Source organism: Crotalus tigris, unplaced genomic scaffold (genome assembly GCF_016545835.1).
Source record: "Crotalus tigris isolate CLP2741 ecotype Arizona unplaced genomic scaffold, ASM1654583v1 scf7180000023654.2194447, whole genome shotgun sequence".
NCBI classification, from domain to species: domain Eukaryota; kingdom Metazoa; phylum Chordata; class Lepidosauria; order Squamata; family Viperidae; genus Crotalus; species Crotalus tigris.
Window position 1 is genome coordinate 503854 of NW_024100101.1, and position 12237 is coordinate 516090.

The following is a 12237-nucleotide window of genomic DNA, read 5'->3' on the forward strand; positions in this document are numbered from 1 at the left end:
GGTTTCAGTGCCAGCCATTTTACAAATAAACTTATTGCTGTTCATTTCTTCCCCTTTGGGTTGCCATTCATAACAAATATACTTTGGGGAGTAAGGATGAAAATCAGATATGGGTAGATTATTTGTCTGCAATCAATATAAAAAATACAGAGTAAACATTCTTGGAGTGTGCAGTGGCATTAGGAAAATTAAAAAGTGTAGGAAAGTATAATCAGGGTTCTTAGTGTAATAATTAGATTGAGACAATACAGTAAAAGAAGGATATATGCTATGAGTTATCTTATAAAATTTACAATAAATGAATAGAGTACTATAAGTAATTTCTTGTATTTATTGCAAATGATGGCTTGCAAAACTGAAAAAATCTGCGGTGTAGTGTAAATATATAAATACAATTTCCTGTATTTATTGCAAACCCATGATGGCTTGTAAAATTAAAAAAAAAGTGCACTGTATTGTAACTATACAAATACAACATAAAACAAAGATAATAAATCTAACAGCAACATGAAATTAAAACATCCACAGTGAAAAAATTCAGTTATCACCCAAGTTCAAATTACAATCATTATACCTACCATAAATAAAAACCCAAATAGTTAAAAATAAATACATTCTGTAGATCTCATTGAATTCAACAGTGCAAATTTACTAATGTTTAGGATCATCAAAAGTTATTAAATAAAGAATTAGATAATGTATAATGTATCTGCTGCCTATTTTGAATTCAATATTTAAGTAAACCAAGAAGAAGCCAAGAATTATAATAGCTCTTCCATCAAAAGAAATTATTTATTTAACTGTGATGCTTGTAAACAAATAACAGACAGCTAATGGGGCAGATTCTGAAATGTATAAATTCCCCCAATGCATTAGCATAATGTTAGTATCTTCCAAATAGTTAATTCCATATTCAAATGATAGTTCTATTGGGCTCACAAAAGCAACATATAGTTCGACACTGGTAATTATATATTTTAATTTGTGCTAAAAATGCAAGAAATATGCACTATTGAACTTGTTAAGATTTACTTCCAGCAAGCTTGCAATGAGTTGAACTGAGCTAGCACAACACTGGAGGTAGAATCGATCAAAGGAGTATTTAAAACTGGATTGAAAATATTAAATCTGCATTCTCAATGCTCAGAGGTTCTTTGGAGTTTGCAGTACAGAAATATTGAAGTAAAGAAAGAAAGGGAAAAAAAGAAACAGTTGAGAGATGCTTGATTCTTTCCATGTGATTTATATACATATTTGGTCTTGAATGTTGGTAATGCATACAAGGATGCTTTACCCTCTTATGAGAATTAAATAGTGAGGAGGTGTCAGAAAATATCGGGAAATGAAAAGCCAACATAAAAAACTTTACATGCATACTTTAATCTTCAATTTGTACCAGGTATACCTTTACCTCCCTATCATCTGAATAAAGCATACTAAAGAACCCTTTTCCTGTTTTTAAGTAATGCAAAAGTACATTTTACAAAACACCAATGTAGATGACATTATTGAAACTTGAATTTAACCAAAAGTTCATGGAATTAAGGCAATGTAGGCACTACCCCTGAGAAAATGATTATTTCATTCTGTTTTGGGACTCCATCTAAACCATCCACGGGAAATCTGCAAGGCGAAACTCACTCACTTCCTGGTAAAAAAATAAACTAAGCCACCTATATAAGTGTGTGAAGGACTGCATATTATTCTATACTATATATTCTATATGGAACAGTCGAGCTTGTATTTTCATTTCTAAATGAAAACGAGAAAATAAAGAGGATGATGCTTGGGTGGAAATGAAACAACACCAAGAACTAACGTTGAAATGAAACCGAACTGCAGTTTCAGGTTACACAACACATATTCTGTGCATAAACCTGACTCAGTGATAACCCCCAGATTACAATTAAACAGTTACTTTTGTAAATCCAATCAATTACTGTCTTCATTACGTATCTCCAATTATGCTATCCTATGATAGCCTGAAGCTGGGAACCAAGCTAAGGATTTGAAACTTCTTTGAGCAAACAATACACAACTTTTGCCCCCAAAGTTATCTTTAAGATTTAGCAAGCATCACAAGTTTTACACAAGCAATGCACATTTTATAAAGAAGATGCAAATTCCTAAGCTTACAAGAAGGTATAAGAAGTAACACAGAAGCTCTTAAGCTTAAGTATGGGTTAAAGATATTAACCTAGCATTTTCTAAATAAGTTTCCGGTTTCAGTAGTAGATTGGGCTAAGCAAAATGTCCATATTTTTCATAGCCATTTTTCATGACCCAGTAACTTGTGCTTTCAACAGTTCCCAACTGCACTGTCAGTTCCTACAGTAAGTGTAAATTTCATATAGCCATTGCCTACCGAGAGGGCTGGGTTGCCTTCATCCTCCACAGTAACCACCAGCTGATAGAAATGTTGTCGTTCACGGTCCGGAGGGGAAGGACGGGTGGCGATTTCTCCAGTCACTCTATCCATGCGGAAGGTCAGTTCTTCATTGCCATGGACAATGTAGTAGGAGAGGACACTATTGAGGCCACTGTCCCTGTCGGTTGCTCGTACCTGAGCCACAGCAGTCCCTCCACCCACGTTCTGTGCAAATATTAGACAGAGGGGTTGGGAGAAAGAAAATTAGGCCCCAGAAGAAGTAACACTGGAGTTTACACTAAATTCAAACCTAGGGTTTGTGGAGAAGGAATGGCAGAACCTGGGGATGGAATGAAAAGAGGTATCAGCCTAGAGCAGTGGTCTCCAAATTTGGCTACTTTAAGACTTGTGGAGTCAACTCCCAGAATTCCTCAACCTGAGGAATTCTGGGAGTTGAAGTCCACAAGTCTTAAAGTGGCCAGGTTTGGAGACCCCTGGCCTAGAGTCCCTACCTAGTCACAATCCTCCTTGAATGCTATTGACCTTATCTAACTCTCCGCAGGTGCTGGCTGTTAACTGAGAAGACTCTTGTGCATAGGCCAGGGGTCTTCAAACTTGGCCCTTTTATGACTTATGGACTTCAACTCCCAGAATTCCTCAGCCAACGTGCCTGGCTGAGGAATTCTGGGAGTTGAAGTCCACAAGTCATAAAAGGGCCAAGTTTGAAGACCCCTGGCATAGGCTGTGTAGCAATAAATCAGTTTAATTGAATCTTCACATGTGGATCTGGTCTTTTGAGCCTGACAAGTTTGACAAAGGCTAACACAAGTAGTTCTCAATTTACAACCATTCATTTAGCGACTGTTCAAAGTTACAAAAGCACTGAAAAAAAGTGACATGACCAATCCTTGCATTGTTGCAGCATCCCCATGGTCATGTGATAAAATCTCAAGTGCTTTGCAACCAGCATGTATTTATGCTAGTTCCAGTATCCTAGGGTCAAGTGATCCCCATTTCAACTTCCAACAGTAATTCGAATCTGTCTTTTTCATCACATTGTATTGCTTTATTATACACATCCTGTTGATAGGTCTCTATTACAGAATACACCTGCTACAAAGGTGTATCCTTACAAGCTATAATTAGAGTAAATTAAATTTGTCTGGTTTATCCAAACAGTGGCATTTCCCAAATCTTTTATGCACATTTTCCAGGGAGTAGAAAGGGGATTATAGCAAGAACAGGACTGTTCTTAGACAAATCTTATTTCTTTAAATGGATCTTGAATGGGAACATTTCATAGTAGATTGTCTCAAATATGCAAAGGGGATAGTAAGTATCTAAGAAAAATTAAAACTTTGCTAGGTCATCATACTAATATATGATGGAGCTATAGAAACAGTACAATCAATTTTGGTTAGAACAATATTGTTCTAGGAGACGTCAATGTAAAATTAACCAGAAAGAAATCCTTAAACATTTGAAAAGCAAAAATTGCTCCTCAAAAAGGAGGGAGAGAGATCAATCTTCAGGGCTGTAGATAAATTGAAAAAAAATTAATTTGCATCATTTTGGGCTCTGAATAATGAATGAATTTTGTCTAGGCTTCTTCTAAATCAAGGATCTCCACACTTGGCCTTTTTATGACTTGTGGACTTCAACTCCCAGAATTCTCAGCTAGCATAGCTGGCTGAGGAATTCTGGAAGTTGAAGTCCACAAGTCATAAAACGGCCAACTGTGGAGACCCCTGTTCTAAATCAAGGATCTCCACACTTGGCAATAAAACTTTTGGCCTTCAACTCCCAGAAATCCCTAGCCAGCCAACTCCTGGGAGTTAAAGTGCATAAGTCTTGAAGTTGTCAAGTTTGAAGATTCCTGTTCTAATAGTAATTTAGAAATTATTATAACTTTTTGCTTTTTTCAGAATTCCTCAGAGATCTTTCCTAAATATGACATGAGTTTTTATTCTGGGCACTGTGAAAGTCTGTAGCAGTCAAATCAAATTTAGGCTACTAAGGGATATTTGGCATTAAAAATTTTAGGTTCAGTGACTCAGACTTCAAAGCTCCCATTTCTATTGATCCAGCTCTCCTTCTGTGCTATCTTTATATCAGAGGCTAAACTACGAAAATTGGTGTACCAGATATTGATATCCCTTGTTTTGCTTTTATTTAGCTTGCATTATATTCAGTTGTCTTTCTAGGAAACTGTTGCCTACAATGCCTTTAAGAGAAGAATATTCTCAAATGCTTACATACTGTACAAACAAGCAAAAATGGGTTGCACTGAAGTTAGACCCAGTTCCTTTTTCTGCATGAGCAATTTTCATTAGAGACAAGGCCATGTGTAGAAAGCCAGCAACCAGAAGACCTTCTTACCTCGTTAATGCTAACATTGTATCCATATTGGTTGATAATGACTGGAGAATTATCATTAACATCCAGGATATTGACCCTTAAAGTGTGCTCTTTCTTGCGAGCTGGGACACCTTGGTCTGCTGCTTGAATCTGAAAAGAAGATGAGACTCATTAGAACACAGATGTTGCTTTACAGATTTGATCATGCTATTATGTTCGGCAGAGCAGCAGCTCAGAACAAGAGTACATTACAGTATTTGTGCACAAGAACAGAAATATTTCCTTTACTGAAACAAGCTAGTATTTCACTGATAGAAGATAGATGATTGTTAGCTAGCCAGCTAGCTAGCAGATTATAGAATTGATCAATCACTAGATAGATAGTAGATAAAAGACAGATAGAAAATAGCTAGCTAGATGACAGAAAGATAGAAAATAGCTAGAGAATGGAAAAGTAGAAGATACCTAGCTAGAAGATAGCTAGAAAATGATAGATGATAGATAGATAATTATAGAAAACAATTGAAATATTAAGAAAACAATTGAAAATAGCATTGCACACATCAAACAGCATCATGATCATTCTTAGAATATTACTACACAGTTTTGGACAGCATTTCAAGCAGGACATAATAAAACTGGAAGAAAAGAAAGGAAGGGACAAAAAAATGCCTTCAAGGAAATGTACTAATTCCCTCATATATCACATAGCTAAAACACAGGAGGGATTTTAGTGCAAAGCTTCTGCATAAAAATTGTCCTCATGTTCTGCTTGTGGACTTTCTGGAAACATCTGTTAGCTGCTGTAGGCCTAAAATTCTGAACTAGATATGTCAGTGGTCTGTGTCTCCCTAAATTTCAGAGTCCAAAATCCAGAGTCTTGATGTTCTAGTACAGCGGTTCTCAACCTATGGGTCGCGATCCCATTTGGGGTCGATCGACCATTTTTCGGGGGTCGCCAAAGAAGGCGATCCGCTATTTTCTCCCCTCAGGGGGCGCCGCCACGCATGCGCGCGGCACCGCGCATGCGCAGAACGTTTGTGTGACGGGGGTCGCCGTCACACAAACGTTGAGAACCACTGTTCTAGTACTTTAAGTCTGATGGCTTATCCTGATTGTAGATCCCATAAATGCATTTCTGAAGCTTCCAATTGTGTGCCACACTTTTCACTCCGCCATTCTATCTTCCTGCCAAACAGAGAGCCCACAATGGCTTTGGATCACTTGATTCACCCATCTGCTTTTATACTGAAACACAACTATAACTTCCCCTTCTCAATTCACCTTGGACTAAGACAAGAAACCCCCTCCTCCTTGATTGCCTTTCTCCTTTCTTCACTGCATATATTCCAGTTCATTAGTCCTTCTTCTCACATTCACTGTGTAGCAGCACTTGGATTAGTGCCAGGATCTAACACCTCCTTCCCTTTAGAAAAAATATGCATTTTTTTCTTTTATTAGCTTTTTAATAAATTCTGCTTTATTCAAGGACTGAAGATGGTTTATTTACATGGCCACTAATGGTTAACCAACCAATAGTGAGCAAAAGATAAAAACACAGTAAACATTTGAAATCAGTTAAAAATCAAAGCTCTTGTGAAAATCTCCCTATCCATATAATAATGTACATGCTAGTCTTCACTAACAGCCCCAGTGTCCTTCATGGCCCTTTGAAAGGCCAGCAGGTTTGGGCCATCCAAATCTCTGAAGCAGCGGGCTCCAATCTTTATGGCTTTGCGGACCGGCAGGAGGACGAGGAGAGGGGATGGTTCCATATGAGCAATGGAGGAGCCTGCATGTGCACACAGCTCCATTTGCATGATTGGTGTGCATTTGTGCCCACCGACTACACAAATGGACCTGCACATGCATGCTCGCCTGTTTCTGTGGTCCGGTTCCAAATGGGCTGTGGCTCGGAGGTTAGGAATCCCTGCCATAAAGCATTCATGAAGCTTTATAGAGAAGATATGCCTAAGTTCTTCCAGGTGACATTTTCAAATCTGGTGGCATGGCAGAAACCACCTGAGATACATCATCCCACATGTAACTTGGTTTTGTGCCGTGTAGTGTATTAAAGGTGAAGCAATAGATTAATTGAGATCCAATAGGAATCAGTGTAGGTCACCTAGCAGTGTGTTAGATGGACATGCCATAGTGTGATCAATATGGCATGTGCTACTACATCCTGGACCAAATGAAGCTTCTGAATACTCTTCAAGGGTAGCCCCCTATTTAGAGCATTGCAACAGTCCAATAAGGAAGTAGCTAAGGCATGAGCAACCATAAATAGCACTTCCCAATCTAGAAATAGGCACAACTGGCACATAAGATATGTGCAAAGGTGTTCCTAGCCATGTCTGTAACTGCTCCTCAAAAAGGAGCCACGAGTTCACTAGACCATAGATAAGATTTTTCATTCTACAAATTCTAATTTGGAGCAGAAGTTTGATACAAGATCCTGGTTTCTAAAATTTCTGCTGGACATCGAGTTACAAAAAAAATACATAACTGCATCATGAAAGGTGTATTCCACACTGTGGTTCATGTTAAGTCCTTCGCGAAATGGCAATGACACGAGAAGCAGTTGTAGTTCTCATGAACTCTTTATTTCTGTTCAGCATACTGGTTACAAGACACCGACAACGCCCAAATCTCCTTGCTCCTTTTATAGGCGATTCCCGGGCCAAACTGCAACATTTGGCGCGCTCGCACCCGCGCATGCGCGCGAGTGCTATCGACAGCCAGTCTGGTCCCTGGCAGCTTGCACCTGCCCAGGACCATTGCAATGCCCCGAGCCTGCTCTCACAGGCTCAGGACATAACACCCCTTCCCCCCTGGCTAAGACTATGATCATACAAATAATAATATACAACCCAATACGAGTGTGGTACCCATACTAGCTTTGTACCAGTTATCCCTTTGCTTCTATTGTTCCCCAGTGTTTATTTCCTATGTGTACAGGAATACTTTCTGTTAACTCTGTTTTGCCAGTAGGGTTACAAAATCTTCTAAATACTTAGGAGATCTTCTAGCTCTCTGTGACCTCCTGACTTCTGGGTACCTTCCAAGTACCCCTTGACTGAGGGGTGATGTATGCTTGTCCCCCTTGCTAGGCCCTGGTGATTCCCAAGGACTGTGCTCCAATGCCTGGCCTGCTTGCTTACCCACTGGGCTCGTCAGGCCAGGGCTTCTTTCTCTGTTTGACCTGGTTGTCCTGCCTGGCTGCAGGCTCTTTGGCCCTCTTAAGTGACTGTCACTGTTGGGCAATTCTGTAGAACCTCCCAGGTCTGTCCTAGACCTGTCAAGAGGTTGTCTTTCCCCGTGTTCCCGTTCTGTATCTGGGCTTGCTGGGGTTTCAGTGCTGTCCCAAAACTCAGTTGTCCCCTGAGTGATGCCAGAGGTGTTGTAGTCGGGATTTGGTTCCTCGACCACCTCCCTGTGTGCTTGCCCCCTTCTAGGGACAGGGGTAGTGTTGGGCCAACTAGACGGAATGTGTGCCAGCTCTCTTGCAGAGTGTGGGTTGTTTGGACGCTCCTGGATATCCTCCCTGACTGGAGTACTGAGTGATGCGGGTGAGTAGTGATTATGCCCCCGGGGTGACTCCCTGGCTGGAGTAGGCACTGGTGCCTGAGTTCTAGTTGGGCTCCATGAATTCCTGTTTGGAGCACTCGCGGAATCTCGGAATGAGCTGTCTGTAGCTCCTTCGTTAATGATAGGCGGCAGCCCGCACTCTTCCCCTTGCCCAAAGGGGTCCCCCTCCCCCCTGGAAAAGACCCAGGAGCCTCAGTGGGAAGGTCCCATCTAGTGCGGAGCTGGTCGATGTGTCATCGCAGGACACGACCGTCGTCCAGGGAAACTTCATAGGACAAAGGACCTGTGACCCTGGACACAGTGGCAAGGACCCATGAATGACCAGGCCCGTAGTTATGAGTCCAAACCGGGGCACCCACAAGCAGTTGTCTAGGTGCCCTGGGGTGTGTGATTGTGGAAGGTAGTCTGTCCGGGTGCAACCGGTCAAGCTTGGTAGTCAGTTTGCGCCCCCAACGAAGTTCAGCTGGGCTCCTCCCGGTAGAAGTGGAAGGTGTAGTGCAATAAGAAAGGAGGAAGTCAGCCAACCTGTGATGCCAGTCTCCATAGGTAAGTTTCTTCAAGGCATCCTTGGTGATGCGAACCATGCGTTCAGCCATACCGTTGGTGGACGGATGGAAAGGCGCAGAGGTGGCATGACGAATCATGTTGGCCTGTAAGAAAGCTTGGAATTTGGAAGAAGTGAATTGAGGGCCATTGTCAGATACGAGGACATCAGGAAGCCCGTGTGCAGCAAAAATCCCCCTCAGTACTTGAATAGTCTTTGCAGTGGTGGTGGAAGAGACAGGTACAACCTCAAGCCATTTTGAATGGTTGTCAACTAGGACCAAGAAGAATTGACCCTGAAAAGGCCCAGCGTAGTCAATGTGCACCCTAGACCATGGAGACTGTGTTTCCTCCCATCTATGTACAGGAGCTTGGGGCGTTTCAGGGCGTGAGCGCTGACAAAGGTGGCATGCATGCACCTTAGCCTCAATGTCTCTGTCTAACCCAGGCCACCACAAATGGCTGCGCGCAAGCGCCTTCATACGTACAATGCCAGGATGATCCTCGTGGAGGGAACCTAGTCCTCATTGAGGCAGGAATGACAACTCTGCTCCCCCAAAGCAGACAACCCTGGAAGGTGGATAACTCGTTCCTTTTGGACCAGAAACTCTGAAACTCAGTGCCTGGACAGCTCTCTGGCCATCCAGATAAAACGCAAGAAAGGACACACGAAAGTGTGAGATCTGTGGCTGATTCAACAGCCACATCACTGGCATTTAAAGGGGACTCAGGCAAGGCCTGAATGGAGAGGATATTGATTGTTGGTGCAGGGTCATCTTCTATTACTGGCAGGGGTAATCTACTGAGGCCGTCAGCATGGCCCATTTCTTTCCCAGGTTTGTGAAATAAGGAAAAATCATAGGCAGACAGAAAGATAGACCATCTCAGCATTCTGGGGGAGATGATTTGGGGAGTTTGTTTATGTGTGGTAAACAGCCCCAACAAAGGCTTATGGTCAGTGAAGACCGTGAAATGCCTGCCATATAGGAAATCATGGAACTTTTTGATTCCAGCAACAACAGCTAAAGCCTCCCTGTCAATTTGAGCATAATTTCGCTCCGCAGAAGACAAGTTCTGGAGTAATATGCAACAGGAACCTGAGTTCCATCTGTTCTGAGGTGGCTTAGTACGGCTCCCACCCCATAAGGAGAAGCATCACAAGTGATGCACACAGTAAGGGATTCATTGAAATGTGCAAGCACCACTGTTAGAAGTGAGTAAGGCTTAACCTCATTGAAACTTGCTTCGTGTTTTTGTGACCACTGCCACACTGCCTGTTTGTCCAGGAGCCTATGAAGAGGCTCGGCTACACTAGCCTTGTTTGGAAGGAAGGAGTTGTAAAAGTTCAGAAGGCCCAGAAAGGCCAGTAGTTTGGCCTTGGACTTTGGCCTAGGAGCATGCATAATGGCCTTCAATTTGGATTCAGCAGGGTGAATCCCGGTAGCATCAATTTTGAATCCCAGAAAATCTGTACAAGGCACCCCAATTTTACATTTGTCCTTCTTAAGTTTGAGGCCCGTTTTCCTGAACCTCAGCAGGACAGCCCTTAATCTCTCAGCTAAGTTGTGTGTAGAGTCTCCAGCAATTAAGACATCGTCAAAATAGGGGCAAACCCCTGGTATACCCCGTAGTGTGTTTTCCATTATGCTTTGGAAAATTCCAGGAGCCACATTTACTCCAAATTGTAACCTCTTTACCTTGAATGCTCCCCTGTGGGTCACAATGGTTTGTGCTACAGCAGCAGCATCATCAACAGGCAGCTGTTGATACGCCTGAGCTAGGTCAAGCTTTGCAAAGACATGCCCCCCCTTGAGGGGGGCCAGAATATGACTGACCACGGGAACAGGATAGGCATGTTGCTGCAATGCCTTATTCAGAGTGCATTTGTAATCTGCACAGATGCGAATGTCCCCATTTGCCTTAAGAGGCGTGACAATGGGGGTCTCCCACGGACTGGAGTCGACAGGTTCTAAAACAACTTGCTGAATCAATTTGTCCAATTCAGTGTCAATTTTACCTTTCAAAGAAAAAGGGACCCTTCTTGCTTTAATTCTAATAGGGGTGACAGAGGGGTCTAACTTCAGTGACACAGGGGGTCCTTTGTACATGCCCAGCTGTGGGCTGAAAACATCTGCAAATTCTTTGCAGACTTCTTGTAGGTCTATTGTTTGCAAGCTATTGAGCCCTGTAACGTGTATTCCCAAGGCCTCAAACCAATCGAGTCCTATGAGACTCGTTCGTTCACCCCCTACTACTATTACATCTAGTGGACCTTCAAAATCCTTATACTGTACATTAAGGGTGGCCTCCCCCTTAACACACACTCTGGAGTTTTGAAAGTCTGATAACACAATGTCAGAAGGCTCAGCTTGGCCTGAAATCCGCTGCCAGAACAAATCTTCCTAAACGTGTGCATGGAAATGATTGAAAGTGCAGACCCCGTATCCAGTTCCATAGCCAATGGAACCCCTTGTAGCTTCACTTTAAGTGACAGCTTTTTCTTGATGGGCTTGTGTGTGCCTGTCCTATAAATGCTCCTTCGCGAAGCGCAGAAACCCACCTTGTTTTGGCTGGGGACCCTGGTACCTTTCAGGCGCAATTCTTTCCGAGGTTGTACCTTCGGACGGCCCAGACACACAGCTGCAATGTGTCCCTGTTTTCTGCATGCCCTGCAGATAGTGGAGCGGAATCTACAGTTGGTCCTCTTGTGGCGACCTCCACAACCGAGGCACTTGGGGAGAGCTGAAGAGCTTTCCTTCTGTTTTCCTGCCTTCGTGGGGTAGAGACGGTCTACTTCATCGTCAGGATCCTCCTCTGGGTTCCTTTGGACTCCTTCCTGGTGCACGGACACAGCTTCTGGAGTGCTTCTGATCGGCCTCATGTTCTTGATGGCGCCGCCCGCTGCCTCTTCTGCGGTAACCTCTCTCAAGGCATCTTGGAATGATAAGTCTTCTTTAGCGAAAAGTCTCTGCTGCAATTCTCTATGCCTCAGTCCGCATACAAATCTGTCTCTCAGCCGTTCTTCTAGATCCTTGAACTCGCAGTGTTTAGTGGCTTTTCTTAGCGCAGCAATGTATTCTTTGGCTGATTCTCCGGGTCGCTGATCCCTCTGTTCGAAGGTGTGGTGCCATGCGATGACGGACAACTTTGGCTGGAAGTGTTCCTTTAGTAGTTTTTTGAGATCTGTGTAGTTAACAGATTCTAGAGGTACAGGTGCTGCTATGTTTTCAGCGATTTCGAATGCGTCTTGACCACAAACGCACAGCAGGGTGGCGGCTTTTAAACTATCTTCTCTTACTTGGTTGACTGTAAGATACTTTTCCACCCTGGCTACATAGGACTCCCATCTTTCCGGATGCGAGATGTCGAATTCTGAA

At 42.8% G+C, this 12237-nt stretch overlaps 1 protein-coding gene across 10 annotated transcripts in view; it reads right to left on the reverse strand.

Annotated features, from left to right (window-relative positions):
* CDH23 (cadherin related 23) overlaps positions 1 to 12237 on the reverse strand; it is a 641486-nt gene that overhangs the window by 105201 nt on the left and 524048 nt on the right. For all 10 annotated transcript variants that reach the window (XR_005553851.1, XR_005553852.1, XM_039320524.1 and 7 more), the window contains 2 exons: positions 4748 to 4876; positions 2366 to 2593 (listed from right to left, as the gene is read on the reverse strand). Coding sequence is in view for 8 of the 10 variants with exons in the window: in XM_039320524.1 (XP_039176458.1) it covers positions 2366 to 2593; positions 4748 to 4876 (357 nt within the window). In the remaining 2 variants the exon portion in view is untranslated. The remainder of the gene's footprint in view (positions 1 to 2365; positions 2594 to 4747; positions 4877 to 12237) is intronic.